The sequence below is a fragment of the Gallus gallus genome, chromosome 5, assembly GCF_016699485.2.
Source record: "Gallus gallus isolate bGalGal1 chromosome 5, bGalGal1.mat.broiler.GRCg7b, whole genome shotgun sequence".
In the NCBI taxonomy this organism is placed as follows: domain Eukaryota; kingdom Metazoa; phylum Chordata; class Aves; order Galliformes; family Phasianidae; genus Gallus; species Gallus gallus.
Genome location: NC_052536.1, coordinates 33,840,330 through 33,864,540, shown reverse-complemented (window position 1 = coordinate 33,864,540; position 24,211 = coordinate 33,840,330). Strand labels below are relative to the sequence as shown.

Below are 24,211 nucleotides of genomic sequence, written 5' to 3'. Positions count from 1 at the left end.
TATGTTGCCTGTTATTGAGGAATTGTTGGTGCAACAAAAATGCCACACTAAGGCAAATTTAGAATATAACATTTCTTAATTGTGCAGAAATTTATCTGATTAGCCACTGGAACCACTGTAGTAAAATATTCTGCTTTTCTTAAAACTGCAAAACTTAAACAGTAAAGCTTGGATTAATATTTAGATACTCTTTCAGATATTGACAAGACGTTTGAGGTTTCGTTTGGAACGTGCTTCAGGGGAGACATCCTTGATAGATCGAACTGGCAGAATGCTAAAGATGGAGCCATTGGCAACTGTTGAATCTCTAGAACAGTATCTTCTGAAAATGGTAAGCAACATACTATGCACGCAGCTCAAAGGAATAATTGCATTCTTCATTTCTAATTTTTTTTTTCTTTTTTGCATTTATATGTAGGTTGCAAAGCAATGGTACGACTTTGATAGGGCTTCATTTGTTTTTGTACGAAAACTACGTGAAGGCCAAACATTTGTATTCAGGCATCAACATGATTTTGATGAAAATGGAATTATTTACTGGATTGGGACAAATGCGAAGTGAGTTTCTTTGTTTAAGCTAAATATTTTTAATTCCAATGTAATAAAAAATATCCAGTGGGGGAAAATGAAAATTCGTAATGAAGTGAAGTCTGTTAGTTTTTTTTATTTTTTAAGAGTGAGAGTTATCTTTGCTTTTATTGTTGATCAGTAGAATTATTTTTGGCTCTTCTTGAGTAATAGAAAAATGTATCTGAAGGTGGCTTGAGAATTAGTTTGTATGAAGGAGTAAAGTAAAATGGAGGGGTGGGGATGGTTGGATATTTTGTTAGCTACTGTAGCAAAGTAAAGTGTTTGGATCATTCTAAAGAAGTTTTGTAATTATCTAAAGTGATAGTAAGTCTTTTAGTTTGTAATAAACTCTGCTGTAATCAATAATTTACAGTAAACTGTCAAATGTTAGTGATACCTATGTTTTAATGTAAGTAATAATTGAACAGTACATTTCTCTTTTCAATATAGAACTGCATATGAGTGGGTAAATCCAGCAGCCTATGGGTTAGTAGTGGTTACATCCTCAGAAGGAAGAAATCTGCCTTATGGCCGTTTAGAAGACATCCTAAGCCGTGACAGTTCAGCTCTCAATTGTCATACTAATGATGATAAGAATGCTTGGTTTGCCATAGATCTTGGCCTTTGGGTTATACCATCAGCTTACACGTTACGCCATGCTCGAGGTTATGGACGATCTGCTCTCAGAAATTGGGTTTTCCAGGTATCTAAGGATGGACAGAACTGGACTACTTTGTATACTCATGTTGATGATTGTAGTCTCAACGAACCAGGGTATGTCAGTGCATTTTACTAGATTTTATGAAATTATGCTCAGTTAAAAGCATACTTGACTGTGTTCTAATTTAATGTGTGTCATGGATACAGTGCATAGTTATGTAAAGGAGTGGCCTAGATTACCAAGGATCGATTGGAAAATGAGTGATAAATAAGTTCTGTGTATGGTTCATGTGACGTCATTTGTTTTTCTGTCATTGTAAATTCCCTTTTTATAATTCTATTTTTTTTTTTAAGAAAATAGTAATTCATCCAGAATTTGGTCCTAATGTTACTAGGTTTTGTATTTCTTATGTTCTTGGCAGCTTTCTGATTTTTATCCGTAAATGATCACTGTCATGATTTGTTTGACACTAATACTGAAGTGGTTCTGCTTTTTTTTTTTTAACAAAATTTCTCTCTCTACCCCTCTCTACCCATACCTTTTTCTAACAAATTTGAAGGTCTACAGCAACATGGCCTTTAGATCCTCCAAAGGATGAGAAACAAGGTTGGAGGCATGTTAGAATAAAACAGATGGGAAAGAATGCCAGTGGGCAAACACACTACCTCTCTCTGTCTGGATTTGAACTTTATGGCACTGTGAATGGAGTATGTGAAGACCAGTTGGGTAAGAAAAGTAATGTGTATATCCTCTTTTTTCCCTTAAAATACTAATGAACATAAAGTATACAAATAAGCGTAAAAAAACCAGGCTGACTTATGCATTGGAACTTGCTTAAAAACAAGCTCAAAATTATTCCCTGTTCAATATTGCTATACTTTTCCAGTCATTTAATTCCAGTTTATATTTCTTGAAGGAAAAGCTGCTAAAGAAGCTGAAGCAAATCTGCGAAGGCAGCGACGTCTGGTCCGGTCTCAAGTTTTGAAATACATGGTTCCAGGAGCTCGGGTAATCAGAGGAATTGATTGGAAGTGGAGAGATCAGGATGGAAGCCCACAGGGTGAAGGCACTGTTACAGGAGAATTGCACAATGGTGAGTACAAATTGTCTGAATTTGTAAATCTCTGTAGCATGACTTTGTGATATTTTATTTGCTATCTGTATGTGGAATTGGTAACCTCATAATGTTTCTACTGTAGTGTCTTGAGGAAGTTGATACTTTTGGAAAGGAGGTAGTTAAGTACTGTAACTGTAGCAGTCCATTTGTGAAATTCCATTTTAGTGCATGGAAAAGAAACCATTGTTGTAAATGAAATATTTTTAGACCTTACATTGTTTGTTTGTTATGTTGACATTCATTACAAAGAAATAAAAACATGCCAGGTTGGTTGATGCTTACTGATTAATTAAGCTTTGGGGTTGCAAAATCTGTATTTACATTCTTCATTTCTTCTAGCTTAGCATTTGCAGTGTTTTTCTTGACTTTTGTTGTGTCCTGTACCTTTCCTACCTTGCTTGTTATTGTGTTGGTTAAAAAAAAATGAAATCAGCGAGAGATCGAAATTGAAACCTGCAACAGGCAGGGGAGTCATTACTCAAGAGCATGAGATAGTGAAAGGTCAACGGAAGGCACTGAACATATTTTCCCAGTTTCCCCCACCTCTACCTCTGTTTTGGTGTACATAAGACTGACCTTGTTTCTGAAGCATTTTAAGTCATTCTTAGCCAGATTTTTAGTTGTCATTTCTTTAAAAATTGAGTAGTGTTCAAGGTACGATGATCTGAAATGTTTTGAAAAAAAATTTTTAAAGCCATCCAGTGTTCCTACGTTCTGGTAAACTTTTCCCATTTAAGCATAGGTAAAATGGAGGTTCATTTGGCAAATGATGCCAAAGTGTAAAAAAAAATCTGTCACGGTTGTATTGCAAACAGAATTTAGAAATTAATATCCCATTGCCTTTTCTGCAATTATCAACATGTTTAGCCAAATCTTGAGTTGTTTGGGGACTGTAATAATGCAGAGACAGGAATAAAAGAAATGACTACATACTACATATTCTAAAAAATTGTGCAGGTTTTGAGCTGTTTGTGATTAATATTATAGAAGGAACTGTATGAAAAAGGAACAGTAATTTAATTGTGCTTTTTCAGAATACCCAATCCAGATACACATAAAGAGGAAAAATCATACTGCTTAACTATGTGGAACTTTTTTTGTGTGTTTGGTAAGAAAGACCACTAAAATGTAGAAAGATACTTAGGCTTTTCTCTGGCAAGTTCACCTCTCAGAGCTTCAGTGGCGTGAAACTACTCAGATGTAGGTTGTGTAGATGAAGTAAAAAAGAAAAATGTGATATAAGCCTGTTTGCACGGGGATGAGATGTTTACTTCTGGAAGCTTTATCCATTTTTAAATGTTCTTCCTCCAGAGTGATATTTCTAAACAGAAAAATGCTATTATCTTCTATTTCAGTCTAAAGTGATGATGAAATAGATTAGAATAGCAATACAAGATTTGGTAAAGTTAATTTACAGTAAGAAAAATCTGAAAGAAGTGTTTTAGATGACAGAGATTATAGTAGATATCAGACAAGCAAAGAGATTTTTTTTTCTCCCATTTCAATTCTAGTTAGCTAAATTTTACATGTTATCTTTATTATTACAGCTTTATTATGTTTAACTTAGAACATTTAATGAAGGAATTAAAGAGGAACAGCATCTCTTTTTAGTGCTGTTTTGATTCCAGTACAATGTTCTAACTTTCTCTGGAAAGTATTCCTCTTGCAACCCTGAAATAAGTAGTCCTTATCTGCTCTGAGACTTCCTGTGAGTAACAAATGGCTGAGTTTCTAAATTGTTGAGCCAAAAAGCTGTGTATCATTAAACTCCTCTTTTCACTATATAGGAAAAGAGTATCAAATCCAAAAGTAACCAATTTAATAAAATGCTCATATACAAGTATTGAGCAAAGAAAAACAAAATGTTCATACAGAAATTACAGATTCTTGCCAGATATTAATCAAGTTACATTGATACTGTTTCTGGTGTTAGAGAATCTAGTAAGAAAGATTTGAGAGATCCTAGTAGGTCAGGTTCGTTCCTCAAGCAAACTTTGCTTTTGGCTGGATGCTGGGATCCTGAAGATAGAAGCTGATCATGCTTGCTGCCTTAATTTTCACAATACATTGCCAAATTGCATAACCGTTCTTCCTTCTTAATTGGCTTTAAGGGTTATTCAGTAATTTTATCAATTCAGACGTGCAGCTCTTAGGAGAAGCTGATCCCACATTGTGGAGCTACTGTCTGACGCTCCTGTCTGCTTTCTGCTGGATCTCACAAACTCCTGTCCCTTTCCAGGCTGGATTGATGTCACCTGGGATGCTGGTGGCTCTAACTCTTACCGTATGGGCGCAGAAGGAAAGTTTGACCTCAAGCTTGCACCAGGGTACGACCCTGATTCAGCGGCATCACCCAAACCTGTTTCATCCACTGTTTCAGGCACAACGCAGTCATGGAGCAGCTTGGTGAAAAACAACTGTCCAGACAAGACGACTGCTGCTGCAGGCTCCTCAAGTAGAAAAGGAAGCAGCAGTTCTGTGTGTAGCGTGGCCAGTAGCAGCGACATCAGCTTGGGTTCGACCAAAATGGAGCGGAGATCAGAAAGTGTAATGGAGCAAAATATAGTTTCAGGCACTGACGTCCACGAACCAATTGTTGTTCTGTCTTCCGCTGATAATGTACCTCAGGCTGAAGTAGGGTCATCTTCCAGTGCAAGCACCAGCACCTTAACAGCGGACATGGGAAATGAAAATACAGAAAGGAAGTTAGGTCCTGATAATTCGATACGTACTCCTGGGGAGTCCAGTGCTATCTCCATGGGAATTGTTAGTGTAAGTTCTCCTGATGTTAGTTCAGTTTCCGAACTGACTAATAAAGAAGCAGCATCCCAACGACCTCTGAGCTCTTCAGCAAGTAACAGACTTTCAGTTAGCTCTTTGTTGGCTGCTGGGGCGCCAATGAGCTCCAGTGCAAGCGTTCCTAATTTATCATCTCGAGAAACTTCGAGCCTGGAGTCTTTTGTACGAAGAGTGGCAAACATAGCACGTACCAATGCCACAAACAACATGAATTTAAGCCGAAGTAGCAGTGATAACAATACTAATACTCTGGGAAGAAACGTCATGAGTACTGCAAGTAAGTAAGAAATATTTACTTTTATAGTTTAAGCTTTTGTTGTTTCTTTGATTTTTCAGTAAAGGAGTTTGGATTGTGTTGGCCTAACAGAAATGCACAGAGAGCAGCCTTGTTCTTGTGCAAGTTTACAGAACTGAGGAGGAGCTCATAAGGTTGTAGGTAATAGGAGAATGTTCTATGGCCCTTTGATGTCAGATTGCACTGTGGTACCATCAAATAGAAAATAATTGGAATTTGATGTTTATTTCGTGATGAAGAAGTAAGAGAGTGGCAGTAATAGCTCATGTGGGATATTCTTTCTGTCTCATTTGGGTAGAATTTGTATGTTCACTTTCTATCTTCCTGTTTCTGTTATTTGATTTTTATCATTTACCTGAGGAAAGGCAGGTTTTTCATATTTCATTTGAAATTCTTTCATTTCAAATTCATTTCCAATTATTTGCCTAAATTGAGGAATGAAGAGCAGAGTAGAAAGAAAAAGTTATGAAATTGTTGTAAATTCCCTGTCATCTAGCAGGCTGAGTCATCTACTGTACACTAATACTGTCCATGTCTTCTAAAAATGCCACTGTCATTAAGCTTTAGATTTAGCAAATCTTTCAGGCATGTTAATTTTACAGATGTATGTAGTTAATGTCATTTTAAGGGAGATTATGTACATGCTTTTTCGTGATCTGGCTTAGAGTATATGTGGGATTAAGATACTAGCAGATGAACTATAAATTTATTATGAGTTCACTCTTTTGAATTTTAAGAATACTCCCATCTGAGATGTTACTTAACCAGCTTTATATTAGGTATGATGTTCTGTGGTTTGTGAGGTAGATGTGTTAGGGGAAGTAAAATTACCCTAACCAGAAGGAAGCGCTCTGTATTTTCTTGTTAAGATTTTATGCTTTCCTAACATTTCCATGCTTTCTTACTTAAGATATGTTATTTGCTTTTAGTGGTTTTTTTTTTTTTTTTAAATATTGATAGTAGGTGTTTTTGGTTTTTTTTTTTTTACTTGAGGGAGGATTTTAAAATGTATTTATACATTCATATTATTACGGTACTAGGAGAGAAAAAGGCTTGTTGCCTGCATTAAAAATGTAAATAAAATAGCCAACAGAAAACTTCAGATTATCAGTTATTTTAGGCAGATACTCGGTGCCTCTAATTCTGAAGTAATTACGTGATTAATAGCACATTGGTCAGATTTAAAGCATGCTTGGTATAACCGTGATAAAGTTGGAAATAAATACTGACTTTTCTTTTTTGCTGTATTCTTAACATTAAAAATAAATCAATACTTCTAAATTATCCCTCATGTGGGAATTATCTACAAATAGAAACTGTAGATGAGAACTTGTGTCCCAAGAAGAGATTAGATACTAAATTTGAGCAATCTCACCAAAGTTATATTGGTGCATTGTAAAAAAGGTTTGGTTAAAAAACAGATGAGCAAATTCAAATGTGCTACAAATCATGACTTGTTATTTAAGTCTTTTTGGATTTGTTGTAGTAATTGCATTTGGAAACATTGGCATTTGTCAGGAGTTAAATGGTAGCCAACTTCTTTTTGTTCTTGAGATCCAAGCAAATGAAATGCTGACAGTGGGTTTTTATGTTTCTCTTGCTCATAAGAGCAAGGAGTTTACTGTTCTTAATTAAAGTGGATGAAAGATGTGTTTACTGAGCAACTGACTGTCAAATTCTTAACAGCAATGAAGAAAACATTCCATGCTTTCTTGTTTGCAGAGATGAATGTAAGGTTTGATAACTTATTAAATCAAAATTTTGCTAAATTGTTTTGCTCAATTTTTCCCACATATGCATGTTTTAATTCTATTTATGTATTTATGTTCTTACAACAGTATTTGACAACAAAAATATGTAATGTTTGTTTTTATCAAAAAGCTATCAAATGCCCTTGAGGGAAGAGTTCTGGTTTGCTCTGTAGTAGCAAACGGGAATCCCCTCGCTCTGTAGGGGATTTCAACAGTAGCAATCTCTGCAAACATCAATAGTCTGAAATTGATACTTTTGTTTTAGTTTCAGTTATTAGCAACACTTCAGTTTGGTTAAGTTGCAATAACAAATGTTTACTTTTGAAACTGTAGAACTCATATTTGGTAAATTTTAGAAAAAATAGAAAAAAAAACACATTAAATTTTAAGTACAGATGACCCCTCAGATTTTCATATGCAAACGTGATTCACCATTTGTGTTTGCAAATAAGGATGCAAGAAAATGTTCTTAAGATCGGTGTGTAAATGTGTGATTATGCATAGGATTAATTTCTACTATTTCAGATGTGTGCAGTATCTGAAACTATTGAGTTTATGGTGAATAGAATTCTGTTTCAGTCATTAACCTAAAATGCATTTACTATGTTATATTTGAAGGTGCAGTAAGGTAACTTGTTAGTTGTTGCTTGCTTAATATAAATCATTCAACATGAATTACGAAATTTTGTTTTTCACAGTACATCATGAATATATTCACTAAGAATTATGTGAAAGATAACAAGCCAGAGTTGCTTTAAGAATGTTAAGGAAAATGCAAAAAAGGTTTCAAATTTGTCGTATGTTCTATTCTTAATTTATATATATAGTTAAATTCCTTTCTTTGTATAATTTCATTTATGTTAGAGGTTTAAGTAAAATTTAAGGCTTTAACCAATATTGGAGTAACGGATTTCAGGAATACTATTCTTCTGTTCATGTAATTTCAGATTTACAGTGGGGATTTGCGGATTTATTTAACAATTTTATTTGTTTTAACTATACAAGGGAATATGCTCAGATATGGGCATCTTCATTGTAGCATGCACTTCTGCACTGGGAATCTCTTCCCATTTAGTGTGTTATTCTGAATTGTAAAATACCACATCAGATAATTTTTCAGTCCAAAATATATTTTTCAACACAGGACTCATGCATGTAAATTGTACTCTTCAAGTCATCAAATCATTTATTTTATCTTACCATATCTTTATAGCGTCTCCTCTTATGGGTGCCCAAAGTTTTCCTAATCTGACTACAACTGGTACCACATCAACAGTGACCATGTCTACATCCAGTGTTACTAGCAGCAGCAATGTAGCTACAGCAACTACAGTTTTATCTGTTGGTCAGTCGCTTAGTAATACTCTAACTACTAGCCTAACATCAACATCTAGTGAGAGCGATACAGGGCAGGAGGCAGAATATTCTTTATATGGTAAGTTTCATTTTTAAATGAACGTAAACAGACTTCCCATTAATGATTTTTCCATTCTTCCCATTGTTATGATTTTATTTTTTTGTGTTTAGTAGTCTATTTACTGATAAGAATTTGGAAGCTGAGTTGTTCATGTGTTAGTTCTGTAAAGCAGCGCTTGAGGAAATATTACTTTGTTAGCATTATATTACTTATGATTTCAGGTCATCTTAATTCTATAAGTTCTGTATCACATGATGATTGTTTATGGTATGGTTTATTTGGGGCACTTAATCTTTACCTTAATCAAATTGTTTTGGTTTTTAATATAGTATGCATATAAGCCTCTACTTAAAATCACGGTGTTCTTTCTCATTTAACATGCTGCATTCTCATTACGTGATACATCCTAGTACTCATTGAAAAATAACCAACCATTAGACATGCTGTACACAGAAAATTGTATCTGAGGTTCCAACTGTCTCCAGACGATAGTAATTGCAAGAAATTGGAAAGAACACAGAAATGAAATTGACACAAAGAATAGAATTGTGATTTGAGGAACAAAATTCAAAGTTGTATGAAATTTATATGCTAAATACAGGCATTAGGATGGAAGTTATTTGTAGGATATGAATGCTGTGAAAGAGGATTGTAGTTAACTAGGCTGAATGAGTAAATCAAGGAATGAAGTTGATGAAGTCAAGAAAAACTTGAACTAGATGCAGGAAAGTATTTCTCATGTGAAGCTCATTGGATTGAGGGAAATTATTAAAAGAAGAGATACATTAATTGTGTAAGAACTTGGTTGAATGAGCAATTAGAAATTGTGTTTTATTTTGTTGCCTATCGTGAAGTCTGTTCTGACTGTTCACAATTAGCAGGGCATTGGAATTAAGCCACTTGGAGTTGGTGAAGATATCTGCATATACCATCTCCATTTATTCTTTTAAGTGTCAATATTTTAATCAGGTTACAAGTCTTAAAATAGAAACAACTGAACAAATATTTTCAGATGTTACACAGGAGTGCCTGTTGAGGACATTACAACAATTCAGAGGGTATTTGAACAGTTTATTTGTATTTAGAAAAATGCAATATTTCCCTATCATAGCATGCCTTGGATCACTGTGAATTTATTTTCTGTTTTTGTTTATTTGGGGGAAATCCTGGTTTTTAAGTCTTAGTACTGGGTGGGTGAAATTGAACTTTGTATCTAGCTTCAGCTTTTAGTTACAGAAATTCAGTAACAACTACGTCTTCAAAAATGTTGCTCTTAAAATGTCCCTTACAGTTTAATTTGAGATGTCAGCTACATATTCATAGTGAAAATTATGTCATTAACCCGCTTTTAAAACTAAATGTAGAATCAGACAAACGGTGTACTAATTTTTTACAGTCTTTCATAATTTAAGATGAATGGAATTATAACGTTTGATAAAAGCAAATGAGAAACTGAGCACTTTCTGGTTATTCTTAATTACACTATGTTACGGGCTTCATTTGTTAGATATACTATATCAGTAGTGGTTTAATTCTCTCTTTTTCTTGTTTGTGGGAATTGCTTTTTCAATCTTCTTAATGTTAAGGTTTTTACATTTTGTTAAATTGTCTTTAAAAGAGATCTTTTTTATTTTGCAAATAAATATATAAATGTATGTATTATAGATTTTCTGGATAGCTGTCGAGCTAGTACTCTGTTGGCAGAGTTAGATGATGATGAGGATCTACCTGAACCTGATGAAGAAGATGATGAAAATGAAGATGATAACCAAGAAGATCAAGAATATGAGGAAGTTATGGTACGGTATAGTTATTTACCTTAATTAGCTATGCTAACAAATGTATTAAAAATCCAGATATTTTTGGCAATATGGAGTCTTAGCTAGACATTCTTTTAAGGTCCCTTTCAACTCAAATCATTCTGATTCTAATTAAAACATATGCATTTAGATTTAGGACTAATTGCTTAAGGATCTATTTCTTTACTGTGTAGCTGACTGAGCACTGACACATGTCCTGAGCCCACATGTCCTGAGCCCTGAGAAGTAGTTAAGTCAACCTCCTTAGGTTTCTTAAGAGGCTTCAGATATACATGGTCTTGGGCCACCTTGCACTGGGTGACCCTGCTGGTCCAGCAGGAGTCAGAGGTCCCTTCCAGCCTCAGCCATTCTATGACTCTTTGATTATAATTTTAAAGATAAAATTAGCTTATACTTCTCTGGCACTGCAAACAGAATACCTCTTCCAGAAGGCAGTTCATTGTGCCTTTTTCCTGTTCTTGTGTATATCCTGAGTATTAACAAAAACTGTTTTCTTATGCATTCACATGGATACAGTAAAATTGCAAGGCCTTGTTGGAAAGGATAGCTAAGTGGGCAGTCCCCTTCCTGTGCAAATCTGACAAATTGTACCACTGTCAACATTTCTTCAAGAGAAAAATGTTTTTGAACATCAGCATACTGAGACATTATAGGTCAGAACTGACATCTTAAGAAGCATCCTGAAAACAAGTTGACAGCAGAAGTGATGGATCACCATTTCACTGGCTGATGAAATGGTGTAACTTTGTGGATAGGCTCCTGTGTTTTTTTAGTGATGCAGTTTGAGTATGTGTTTACCTGTAGGCCTATGTGAAGCAGATTGTAATAATTAAGTATGCTTGGTGGGATATCTGGAAAGAATAAGAAAAGCAGGAAATTAGATTCATGGATCTTGGCTATATTATTATGAGTCCTGGCGCTTTATTTGGTTATGCTATGTTATGATGAATGCTTGGTCTTCTATCACCATTGAAGTTGATCTGAATGAGTATTGAAAGAGGAAAAATATAGGACTTCACTAATGTTAGTTCAATACTTGTTACATAAATGTAAATATTTATGTAACTATAGAAACTTCCACTTCTTAATATGCTGAAATTGTTAGCATTGTAACGTATTGTGATTATGCTTTTGATGGAAATTCAAGTACGTCGCTAAGTATTTAATTTACCTTCTGCACAAGATGCTAATTTAAGAATGGGAAAGCCAGAACTATTTCAATGGAGCCACAGTGCAAACAATAAGCACAATTTATTGTCAATCACTTCGCAGAATTGTTTAAATTAAGTTGTTATTGTTTTTCATGGGAAGAAGTAGAAATGGTAAGTTAGACTTTGGTTAAGATTCCAAGAACCAGATCTGCAAAAGAAAATGTTCCTTTCTTAGGTTCCCTTTCATACACTACATCATTCTTCTCAGTGAGTCGCTGAACAGATTAAAGGCTTGTTTTAGAAAAGTCATAAGTAGTTAATATTTGCAAAGGCTTGCTGAAAATCTGATTTCTTCCTGCCATAGTAGTTACAGTATTTTGGTATTTGATTTCATCAACGGATAGAATGCATGCTCATTATATTGCAACGTATTTATATATTTACAAAAAAATCCTATTGTATTCAGAAAAGTTAATGCATTTATTTTGATAGTATTGATTTATTTGAGTCTTTGATACTCCAAAGTTTGTGCAGTACACAAAGTATCTACACCAAATTTGCTGATCTGCGTGATGGTGAATTTCCCTATGTCATTTTGATGCTTGACAAAATTTTTCTTTTTTTCCAGAAATTGTGAAGATACCTATTATAAGTTTAGCCTACCAGTGCAGGTTTCTGTATGTTGGTGGTTTTGCTTAGTTCTTTTGATTCCTGCTTGACCAGTTAAATAGCTGGTACTTAACAGTGTTAGTTCTTTTAATATCTTTCGTCATCTGTACTTTGTTACTGCTGTATTCTGTAACTAACTTTTACGTTTTTGATGAAATGTTTCTTTGTTATAGAATTTTCATTATTACAGATTCCTTATTACTTCCTTTATTTTAGGAAGAAGAGGAGTATGAGACCAAAGGAGGTCGTAGAAGAACATGGGATGATGATTATGTATTGAAACGACAGTTTTCTGCTCTGGTTCCTGCTTTTGACCCAAGACCTGGTCGAACAAATGTTCAACAAACAACTGATTTAGAAATCCCTCCACCGGGTATGTTGACAGGGTGTATTTGTGATATATGATCAGGGCCCATTCTATAAGGGCACATTGGACTCCAGGGATCCTATCACTATTAGCCAGTACAACATGCTTTTGTGTCTGTGAGGCTTTTCATTGTTTGAATGAGAGCTTCATTTGCTTCTGCATGTGCAAGCATTGAGGAAAAAGTAAATGAAGCACCATGTGAAATAGTCATAGTCTCGAGTCTAACTCACATTAGTGATAGGTCTCTTGATATGTCTCGGTCAACCTACAGGGAATAATCTCTGTATTGAGCTGCCTAGAGTAGCTTTTGGGTGATGGAAAAATTAATACAGTCACTGAACAGTCTGTATGACAAGCAGCATAGCATAGGTTCTCGTTCCCTAGCTTATTCTTGTTCAGCTCTGGAGGCATAGTCAGTGTTCATTACAGAAAGGAGTGCATGGTTTTAAGCTTAAGTGGGAATGACCCATTGTTGGTTTTGGTGAACTGAAAAGAGTCAATACAAAAGGAAGTTACCATGTAAGTAAATAATTCGTATGCTCTAATTATATTAAAGAGAATGTTACCAATGTGTAAGAATCAATATAGATTTCAAAAACTGATATTAGCTTTACTCACATAGAAAAGTGGTATAATTATGGCACTTAGTAATCGCCTGTAGTTTTAATTCAGTACTTGCTAAACTTGCTGGACTGCATGCAGGAAATCCTTATAGTTCCCTATTGAACCACTTTACTAATTTTTAAGCCAGCTTGTCATGCTTTATGTGTTTTATGATAAGATGTCAAATGATTGTTCTTATGCAGGTACACCTCATTCAGAACTCTTGGAAGAGGTTGAGTGCATGCCTTCACCACGCTTAGCACTTACGTTGAAAGTTTCAGGCCTTGGAACAACACGAGAAGTAGAACTGCCCCTAACAAATTTTCGATCCACAATATTTTACTACGTACAGAAATTGTTACAGCTTTCCTGTAATGGCAGTGTGAAATCTGACAAACTTAGACGTATTTGGGAGCCAACATACACGTAAGCTCACAAGTTTGTTACTCTGTGTGACTGATTAGGAGACAGAAGTAAAACAATGTTAAGATTTCTCCCTCCTCTTTTAGAGGATTAGATTTTTTCCTTACATTTTTGTTCAGATGTTCGTATTGGTTTTGAAGGTAGTGCTGTGACTATTTCAAAAATAATAATAATTAAAAAAAAATAATGATCTCTAATGTTCAACTGTGACGGTATTAGAGAGAGAAGAGAGAACTGGTTGATTTTTTTTTTTGAGGATTGCTTATTCCATATTCAGAAATGTAATGAGAAATGTAAGAAAAGAAATGTAGTTATCTTGCAAAGCATTTAATTTTTTTCACACCGTGAAAATTACATACTTGTACTAGTTTAAGAGCTTTACTGGATGTTCTGTGAAATGATAATCAGCTGCTTGCTTTTTTTGTAAGTGGTAGTTGCCTTTTTTAAGTAGTAATTATACTACTTAATTGTCATTGTGTCTACACTCAATGTGTAACCTCACAGTTTTGAGGACATGCTATGAGTGCGGTGTACTAATTAATTGTTTTAATATCTAGAATCATGTACAGAGAAATGAAGGATTCTGATAAAGAAAAAGAAAGTGGAAAAATGGTAAGACTTCCATGCCTTTGTTTATGTTGTTGTAGCTGTTTAAACAACAGCAAAGTAAATCTTATTGCAGTTTATGAAATGCTACATTAAAAAAAACTAACAGTTTTCAATTATCTAAAAGATTAGTGAGTATATTTGTTAATGCATGTTCTTTTTGAATATATAATGCATGGTGAAATCTTTTAAGACTTTACAATCAGGAAGAACCAACATTTGGTGGTTCCTGTTGTAGGGTTGCTGGTCAGTAGAGCATGTGGAGCAGTACCTTGGCACTGATGAATTACCAAAGAATGACTTGATAACCTACCTGCAGAAGAATGCAGATTCAGCTTTCCTGCGCCACTGGAAATTAACCGGCACTAATAAAAGTATTAGGAAAAACAGAAATTGTTCCCAGCTCATAGCTGCATACAAGGTATATGTCTGCATCCAGTCTTTTTCTTTATGTATGGCTGTGTGCTTTGTTTTGAATGTTCACAGGCCGATTGCAAGTTTGTGTTTTGCTTTTTTTTTTGTCTTCTGTTAAATATAGTTGTGTTAAAACGTACTTGAATAATGATTTGAATTATCAACAATTGAACTGAATGTTCAAGTTAAACACAGTAACCATTCTGATTTTTCGTATCATTAACTTGGAGCACACAAGCATAGGGATGGTGATATGCGGTTTTCATTCATAATGTTTTTTTAATTATTATTTTTTCCCCTTAGGATTTTTGTGAACATGGATCAAAATCTGGATTAAGCCAGGGGGCCATTTCTACTCTTCAGAATTCTGATATTCTTAGTTTGGCAAAAGAGCAGCCTCAAGCCAAAGCTGGCAGTGGGCAGAACTCCTGTGGAGTAGAAGATGTTTTGCAGTTACTTCGCATTTTGTATATAGTTGCTAGTGACCCTTACACAGCGCGAACTTCTCAAGAAGGTGTGTGAGTTATAAAGCAGAGTTCCTGAAATGTTTTAGTGAACACAAAATAAATGATTTTTTTTCTCTTCATTTCAGAAGGAGATGAGCATCCTCAGTTTAACTTTCCACCAGATGAATTCACAAGCAAAAAAATTACTACAAAAATTCTGCAACAGATCGAGGTAAAACTCTTCCTTACTTTAACTGTTTGAATGTATTAGCTTTGTTGTTGTCTTGCCTTTTAAATTGTTTCATACAAAATTTATTTTCTTTTATTTTGGATGAGTAAATTCTGTAGTAGCAAGCTAGTCTCAATAGAAACATAGCAATGAATGTTATGATTGTTACAGTTGGAAAGTATAACTTTTTTCATCCCAGTTGAGATAATTGTTTTGAAGTGATAGCAATTATGATCCCCAGCACAGGTCTTGATATATCTATAAAATGATGGTTTAATTTATGTCTAAGCAACTGTGAAATCCTCTGGAAGGTGGAAGAAAGTGCTTATCAGCTTACATTAGGTAATCTCTGGACTATCTTGATTGACATTTAGTCAACTTAGTATGACTAAGACAAACTTCAGTATTTGTTCTAATGGGCTGGTGGATTTCATTACAAAATAATGAAGAGACCTGATGACATACTTCCAAGTAGTTGCTTTGATCAACAGGTTTCATGAATTAACTCTATAGACATTGAACTTCTTCCTGAAAATCAGAATGGCGAGTGTTTTGGTTTTGCTAGAGTACTTCCTCATCCACTAGCTAGATCTAAAATAACTAGAAGTTATTTTAAATTGAAAGTCAAAATTGGGAACAGGAGTATCATGATACGAGGTAACTGAGCATAGGTCGTGTTGATGGTGTTGCTGCAATCCTGCAATCTCCAGTCTCCAATTGTAAGACAGGAGAGGATTTGCTGGGGGGGGTTATTTGATATCATATCTTTGACTCTCACCATCCCAGGTAACTGGGGATGTGGAATTATGCTTCCGTAGAACTACAGTTTCTTTAATAAAGATTTTAAAAAGATGAGGATTCTTGATTCACTTTTTTTTCTTTGATTGCTTTTTGAGGTTCTTTAGTTACAGTTAAGTCACCCTAATTATTGCAGAAAGTTTGTTTTTTGTGGTGTTAAAAAGGATGTTTTTTAAAGGCACCCAAATATCTTTGTAGTAATAAAATAATTCTGGCAGTCTTTGTTGTTACATTTGTATTTTAGAAGAGACTGTAGTAATATTTCAGTATGGATCATCTCTACTACTACTGATTTTTTTTTTTTTTTTTTTGTGTGGTGCCTTCCAGAGTTGAGGAAGTATTTGACCACTTTTGAGCAAAATTCAGAAATAGTTATCTTGATAATTACTTGCTGAGATTTCCCCACAATACTTTGACCAGTAGATATCCCAAGGTTTTAGTACATCTCTTAGTGCATGTGCCAAAGCATCCTGTGTCCACTCAAACCCTAGAAAGTCAGGGAACTTCTTGTTAATGGCATTTAAACAAAAAAAAGTTTGCTAAGCAGCAAGGAACTTGCTCAAGCATAGGTGAAAACTCAGCTTGGGTGTATTGGGTTATTCATTAGTTAAAAATTTGCTGGATCAACCTAAGTCTAATAATAGAAATACTTTCTGTTGTTGTTTCTTTCATTAAACTACAGGAACCCTTGGCACTAGCAAGTGGAGCTTTGCCAGACTGGTGTGAGCAGCTAACAAGCAAGTGTCCTTTCTTAATTCCATTTGAAACTAGACAGTTATACTTCACCTGCACAGCGTTTGGAGCATCAAGGTAAACAAACAAGAGCAAACAAACAAACCTCCACCTCTCAGATTGCTGTTATTTTATTTATTTATTCAAAATAACTTTTTGAGGTAGTAACTCACAGAAGAACCTCATCCTAACAAGATAAACTTGGCCTTCCAGATCTTAAACATTATAGGCAGGTAGCAGGAAAAATGGGAAGATGCTGGGAAACTTCAGAACTTTGGGACACTTGTAACATTTTTCATTCCATTTTTCATTCATTGTGTTAGAAGTTTATGATGAGTAGCTTATCTTTTCTCTGATATTCTCCTGGACATTTCCTGTGAAGAAATTTGGTTCTTCAACATGTGATTTGAAGACACAGCTGTGTTCCTGTAGGTAGTTATACCAGGTAGTAATTCAGTTGGGTTGCAGTTCATTGCATAATGAACTAAAAAACAAAAATGAAAGAGCTTTCTTAAAGTAACTGTGAATTAAATGATTTTGGAAAACATAATCCAAAGCACATAACTTCTGTTCGTTCTTGTTTTTGATTAGTAGAGAAATTGTAGAAATGTTTGAGTTGGAAGGGACCTTTAAAGGTCGTCTTGTCCAGCTTCACTGCAGTGAGCAGGGACACCTACACCTATCTCAGAGCCCTGTCCAGCCTGACTTTGAATGTGTCTTGGGACAGGGTGTCCACCGTCTCTGGGCAAATGTAAAACAAAACAACCAAAAGATAGTAGATATGTAGATAGTTGGTTGCTGCATAGATGAAAATCCATTTGAGAATTTTGAACTTTGCCTTCATGTAAGTACTGTTGTTAGAGTCAGTTGTTCTTGCTTAATTGATAAGGGTCTTTTGGAACTATGGAGAAACAAAGGACCCACTTAATTCTTGTAACGCTAGTAATATGCTGGAATTTTTTTTAAGTAAACTTTTTCCTTTTGTACTCTTTCCTGTAACTACATAGGTGAGAGTCTTATTATTACTCTAATTATTATAACTTAATGTCATTTAATATGTGAATGACTGCACTTCAGCTTTGGTTTAATGCTTCTCTGATTATTGTGTAAGCAAGTAAATGGTGCTGTAACACTTGGTCAGTATTAATGGGCTCATGCACAACTGTCCTGCAGTATAGTGTAACTTGTAATGGCCATCTACCATTAGAAAGAAACTGTAGGGTTTTCTGCATTGTGATATAAAGTATGATGCCCTCTGTTCATTCCACTGTAACGTTAAAGCTATAGTAATTCCCGTCATATATTAAATGTTTTCATTGTTGCTATTTATTATATTAGACATTATGTTTGACCCTTCATAGTAATGAAAAATTATTTAGTTTGCTAAATTCATGAAATGTAAAGCAGCCCATACTTGTACGCTTTGGATAATTCTGAAAAAGGTGATTGGCACTTAACAAAGTAACTTTTTAATTGTGGATACTTTCAAGTTTTAAACAACTGCTTTCTGGTTTTTTTTTTTTCTAGAGCAATTGTGTGGCTACAAAACAGACGCGAAGCCACTGTTGAAAGAACAAGAACCACAAGCACAGTGCGACGTGATGATCCGGGAGAGTTCAGAGTGGGGCGCCTGAAGCATGAAAGGGTGAAAGTTCCGCGAGGTGAATCCCTGATGGAATGGGCAGAAAACGTCATGCAGATTCATGCAGACAGAAAATCTGTTCTAGAGGTAAAGCATATCTGCCTAGCAGAGTGAGTTTAGAAAGCCACTTCTAATGTGCTGGTCAGGATATGGAATATCCTGTTACATAACCAACACTGAACATTTCACTAGAAATTTATTTTATTGTTACTATTCCTTGTGTTTTTTATAGGTTGAGTTTTTAGGGGAGGAAGGAACGGGCCTGGGTCCTACCTTGGAATTTTATGCGTTGGTAGCAGCAGAATTTCAGAGGACAGATCTGGGAGCTTGGCTTTGTGATGATGATTTTCCAGATGATGAGTCTCGTCAGGTCTGTGTCTGTTTGCGTTTTGAATTCTAAGTGTTCAAAACTTATGTAAGAGAAAAATGAGTTAGATAGCCAGGAAGGAAAGAACATTTGATCAGTGAGCAGCCACTCATCATAGTCAGGAATGACCACCATGCTCCACAGCTCCTTCTCACCTTTTTTCTTTTTAACACCAAGGTATAATATAGTAAGTTAACTAGCACAGTAATATGATTAAATTCACCTTTATCAATGATAATTTTTATTTATGATTTTTTAATGTTAATGTTTACAATGTTATTTTCTGTCTTTCAAATCAGGTTGATATTGGTGGTGGATTAAAACCCCCTGGTTACTATGTACAGCGATCATGTGGACTCTTCACAGCACCATTCCCACAAGATAGTGATGAGCTTGAAAGGATAACCAAACTCTTTCATTTCCTTGGAATTTTCTTGGCTAAATGCATTCAAGACAATAGACTTGTGGATTTACCCATTTCTAAGCCTTTTTTTAAACTCATGTGTATGGGAGACATTAAAAGCAATATGAGTAAGTTGATATATGAATCACGGAGTGACAGGGACTTGCACTGTACTGAAAGTCAGTCAGAGGCTTCTACAGAAGAAGGGCACGATTCATTGTCAGTAGGAAGTTTGGAAGAAGACTCCAAATCAGAATTTATTCTTGATCCACCAAAACCTAAACCTCCTGCCTGGTTTAATGGAATTCTAACGTGGGAAGACTTTGAATTAATAAATCCACATAGAGCAAGGTTTCTAAAAGAAATTAAGGACCTAGCTATTAAAAGGCGTCAAATTTTAAGCAACAAAAGTCTGTCAGAAGATGAAAAAAATACAAAACTACAGGAATTAATGCTAAAGAATCCATCAGGTTCTGGACCACCACTTAGCATAGAGGATTTGGGGTAAGAATTTTCATATTTTTAAGTAAATAAGCAGTTTTGTATTAGAGATAAATATTACCACATGTAGTAAGAATTGAGATTTCTTTGTTTTAAATAGTATCATTATGAGGGGGAAGGTGCAATCATTAGAGATGCAGCAAAATCCATTTTGCTGTATGTAGGTATGTTCTAGTTCCTTCTTGTTCCAGGGGTTTTCTTCAGGCTTTTGTTAATGTTTTAACTTAAATGTAGCTGCACCATGATGCCATTATGACTCTGTAGGAACACCTAACTACTTGCTAAGACCTTTACAATAGTGTGAATCAATCCGTTTGTTATGACAACTCTTGAAATTTCTTTGAAGAGCTTTTAAAGAGAACCCTTTGAGCTTTTCTGAAATTTGGATATGTATTAATGGACATCAGTGCAGTGTTGGAATATACAAAACTACTCATACCTGTGTGAATTTCATTCAGGATGTCATCTTTTGTAGTTCTGAAAAATTTCTTTTCAAACAACACCAGTAGTATGAGTTATTCATAAAAATCATCTTATACCACGGGGATTATATAGTTAGGGTTCAGTAATTGCGTATGGCATTCTTGACTTAAGTGTAACGTAAGAGAGAGTGAGAGCAAGCACAAGTACCACCACTGAAGGGCCTAAGTGTGTTAGGTGTCTCTGTAACTATTAGTATTGGAAATTAATGTAAATGATTCTTTGAGACCTTGAAATGAATTAAGCTGCTCAAGTTGTTTTAAGTCTGATAGTTTAAAGATAGAGAACTGCAAGAAATTTTTGATTGCAAAAGCAAGTAAGTAGTGAGCAGATACACATGCATACTGTAGACAGGAAATATCTATTACTTGCATAGTCCATTACTAATTGTAGTTTTCTACTATGGTACCGCTGTTCAGGAATATACTAAATGATCTGCAATATTTTGAAATGGAGGTGAAGGGAGGGTTCATTAATCTTGTGTATTTGCAAAAGCAATAGCAAACTTGTTTCCAGTTAGTAGCTAACAATTTTTCTGTCTTGAAGTTTAAATTTTCAGTTTTGCCCTTCATCCAAAGTGTATGGATTTACAGCTGTAGATCTCAAACCAGGTGGTGAAGATGAGGTAAGGAATCAACCAGCTTTCAGAAATCTCAGCAGTAATTCTAATGCACCATGAATTCTTAGTGTATTTATATATTGTTCTTGCAGACTGTAACGATGGATAATGCAGAGGAGTATGTGGATCTCATGTTTGACTTCTGTATGCATACTGGTATACAGAAACAGATGGAGGCATTCAGAGGTAATTTTAGTTATGCAGAATATACATTTAAGTTGACTTATTGATGTTCAGGGTGTCCTGGCTTGAATTAGTGGTGTAGAACGGCTTTCAGAAACAAACAGTTGAGGATGTAGCAGGTAAATAAGAGATTTGTTTCATAATACTTTTGCATTAGGTATACCTTACAAATCTTGGAGAGATTCAGTTTTGTTAATTTAGAAAACGTTGATGGGTTTTTACTTGATTGAAGTACAGTTGAAGTGCTGATGCTGTTTCGTTAGACATTATTTCGGTGTGCGTTCATAATGTTATCTTGTATATATTAAAGATGGCTTCAATAGAGTCTTCCCAATGGAGAAGCTGAGTTCTTTCAGCCATGAAGAAGTTCAGATGATTCTTTGTGGAAATCAGTCACCTTCCTGGGCAGCAGAGGATATCATCAATTATACAGAACCTAAACTGGGATATACACGGGACAGGTACTTTAGTTAAAAATTTTAAAATTACTTATGCATGATGTGACAAAACACCTAGAGTGTTCCTTAGGTAAAGATGCACAATTGGAATTGGCAACAACTGAAGAGCAACTAATTGTCTTAACCTATATGAAATAATTGTGTTACAGCAGACAGATTAGAAGGTACTTGGTGTTTTCATGATGAGGATAAAAAGAAAATATTTAAGTGTCAAACCAGTGGAAGTATAAGGGCAGCTTAATTATACAGGCTATTAGAATGTATCGCTTGGGAATTTTTACTTCTGTCTCTGTTGTTGGCGACTACAACTTCAGTTGGCTATGGTTGATATTTGCTATTTATTTCTTCTTCCTTCCTCTTCAAGTGTAGTTGAAACAAAAATACTGTGCAGTCAGAATATAGACTGCTGATTGGCTGTTGGGAGGTGGACTTGGTGGTTTCTTTGTTTTTGGCTGCTCATCTTTTTAGTAGCTGTAACATAGAAATTAGGTATGGAACTGTGTTAGTATAAGCATGCTGTGAAGGGTCCTAATCAGCCTGAGATGCTGAGTGCAGCGTGCCCTGCATACAAAGATACGGCTGAAATGCGGTGCCTGATACCCGAGGGTGTGTTGCAGAAAGTAGTGCTTCCTTCATACATGCCCTCTGTTCTGCTTTTACTGGGCTGACACAGAGAATTCAGAATATCCAGAGAATTCTCTGTAGGTCTGTTGTAGTCTGTTCCTTTTTTTTTGTATTTTTTTTTTTTGCATGAAGTCTTCAGTAAGTTTGAAACAAACTCATATGAATGGAAGTGGCTTCATACTGCAGAGGTGGTACGTCTTAAGCTTAGCCAGATTCTTCATAGAATAGATTTGAATTGTTGTCTTCTCCAGCTTTTCCTACAGAAGATGGCCAAATAACGCTCCAGGATAAGTATGGAGAATTTGTTACTAATCTACCTGCAATTTTCCATGTAATATTCATCAGGAAGATTAAAGAAGTATTTTTATGTTTTATGATGTTTTATTCTTAACCGACTACTGAACAGACACTGGAATCTTACAGTGACTACTTAGGCACTACTAAAGATGCTGATATTCTTGTCTGAGCTAAAACTGGGGAGAGAGGAAGAGCATCTGTCAATAGAATGTTATTGTAACCGATTATTTTAATTCATTTTAAGCCCTGGATTCCTTCGATTTGTGAGAGTTCTGTGTGGTATGTCTTCAGATGAAAGAAAGGCTTTCCTCCAGTTCACCACTGGTTGTTCAACACTCCCACCAGGAGGACTGGCAAACCTACATCCCCGGCTGACTGTTGTACGCAAGGTATGTTTTCTTCAGGTTACCTTTTCAAAGCAGCTAGTTTGGCATTTGAACGTAGCCCTTGCTGCATTAAGAAAAATCATTGGTGGTTTTTTTTGTTTGGTTGGTTGTTTTTTTTTTTATAATTTTCTTTCCTTTTCTAATTGATGTGGCTGTGCCAAGCTTTCGGTACTACCCTGTGTTTCAGGTCCATTCTCTGACATCGCATTTGCTTAGAAAGGATTTAATGTGCGTATAAAGTAGATAAATGTTTAGGTCTGTAGCTTTCCTGATGCCACTGTTTTTTGGCATCCTTTTGTTACCTAAGCACATGAAGTGAACAACTGCATAGCAAACGTTCTTTCTTTTCCTCAGGTTGATGCTACAGATGCCAGTTACCCATCTGTGAATACATGTGTGCATTACCTGAAGTTGCCTGAGTATTCTTCTGAGGAGATTATGAGAGAGCGTCTGCTAGCTGCTACAATGGAGAAAGGCTTCCATCTCAACTGAGTTGTTGACTGCAATATTGGACATGAGAAAGCGTTTTTTGATACTAGCAAAGCCTCTTGTGTTTGTGTGCAGAAAAATATGATCTCCACGCTGTGCTCTGACGAGACTTGCCTTTTTTCACTCGTGAGGAACATGTGGAATAAGTTTGTTAGCTGCTAATGACAGAATAAATCCTTGTAACTACACAGCCAGCAAGAAATTGGCACAGAACACTGTGTGATGCTTCAAGGGCTTGCACAACTGGAAATTAAGGTGGTTCTGTTTGACTGTTCCAAAGAACAGATCATCAGATTTTCAGTGTTCACTGATACAAATTTCTAACAGTGTATTTGTGTAAAGTTTGTCATTTAATACCTTGTACACTACAGTTGCCATCACTGATCCCTGTTTTGCTGGCTTTAAGCTAACTGGTCAGAAACTTGCTTCCTTAAAACTTAGAGTTAATGGGCATCTCCAGCTTTTTCTTTTTTAATGGTGCCTGCACTATTGGAGTATTTTAGTGGGTTTTTGCATATAATCATGCACAACCTTTTGTTTTCTTTCAAGTGGGAATATATTTTGATTTCTCAAATGCCCTGCTATGAAGATCAAATCCTTAAGTGTATTTGTGCAGTTCAACAATAAAGCTATTAAAAAAAACACAAAAACAAACAAAAAAAAAAACACTGGTTCCTAGTGCAAGGCACACTTAAAGCAAGTTTTACTTTTGGTTGTATTTTCTTTGTATATTATAAACATTTATTTAACTTGTTGCAGTTTGAAGTTTAAAAACAACAAAACACCCAATGTGTAAGCTCAACAGTAATCATTAAAATGTTTGCAACATACACAGCTGTCTCCTCTGAATACCTTCTTAATGTTTCTTATGTTACTAAGTCTATGTATGTGTTT

The 24,211-nt window shown here is 35.3% G+C and overlaps 1 protein-coding gene across 9 annotated transcripts in view; it reads left to right on the top strand.

Moving 5' to 3' along the window:
* HECTD1 (HECT domain E3 ubiquitin protein ligase 1) overlaps window positions 1–24,147 on the top strand; it is a 53,605-nt gene extending 29,458 nt beyond the window's left edge. For 6 of the 9 annotated variants that reach the window (XM_421227.8, XM_040702159.2, XM_004941742.5 and 3 more), the window contains 23 exons: window positions 197–331; window positions 419–558; window positions 1,021–1,344; window positions 1,791–1,957; window positions 2,148–2,324; window positions 4,588–5,424; window positions 8,407–8,628; window positions 10,276–10,409; window positions 12,467–12,623; window positions 13,424–13,646; window positions 14,201–14,255; window positions 14,488–14,670; window positions 14,967–15,177; window positions 15,256–15,341; window positions 16,819–16,946; window positions 18,396–18,597; window positions 18,743–18,880; window positions 19,177–19,784; window positions 20,808–20,886; window positions 20,973–21,066; window positions 21,374–21,524; window positions 22,687–22,831; window positions 23,183–24,147. In XM_421227.8, the coding sequence (XP_421227.4) occupies window positions 197–331; window positions 419–558; window positions 1,021–1,344; window positions 1,791–1,957; window positions 2,148–2,324; window positions 4,588–5,424; window positions 8,407–8,628; window positions 10,276–10,409; window positions 12,467–12,623; window positions 13,424–13,646; window positions 14,201–14,255; window positions 14,488–14,670; window positions 14,967–15,177; window positions 15,256–15,341; window positions 16,819–16,946; window positions 18,396–18,597; window positions 18,743–18,880; window positions 19,177–19,784; window positions 20,808–20,886; window positions 20,973–21,066; window positions 21,374–21,524; window positions 22,687–22,831; window positions 23,183–23,320 (4,734 nt within the window). In that variant the 3' untranslated portion in view covers window positions 23,321–24,147. The remainder of the gene's footprint in view (window positions 1–196; window positions 332–418; window positions 559–1,020; window positions 1,345–1,790; window positions 1,958–2,147; window positions 2,325–4,587; window positions 5,425–8,406; window positions 8,629–10,275; window positions 10,410–12,466; window positions 12,624–13,423; window positions 13,647–14,200; window positions 14,256–14,487; window positions 14,671–14,966; window positions 15,178–15,255; window positions 15,342–16,818; window positions 16,947–18,395; window positions 18,598–18,742; window positions 18,881–19,176; window positions 19,785–20,807; window positions 20,887–20,972; window positions 21,067–21,373; window positions 21,525–22,686; window positions 22,832–23,182) is intronic. The other 3 variants (XM_040702160.2, XM_040702162.2, XM_040702161.2) reach the window with 3 other exon arrangements.
* Window positions 24,148–24,211: the final 64 nt, after the last annotated feature.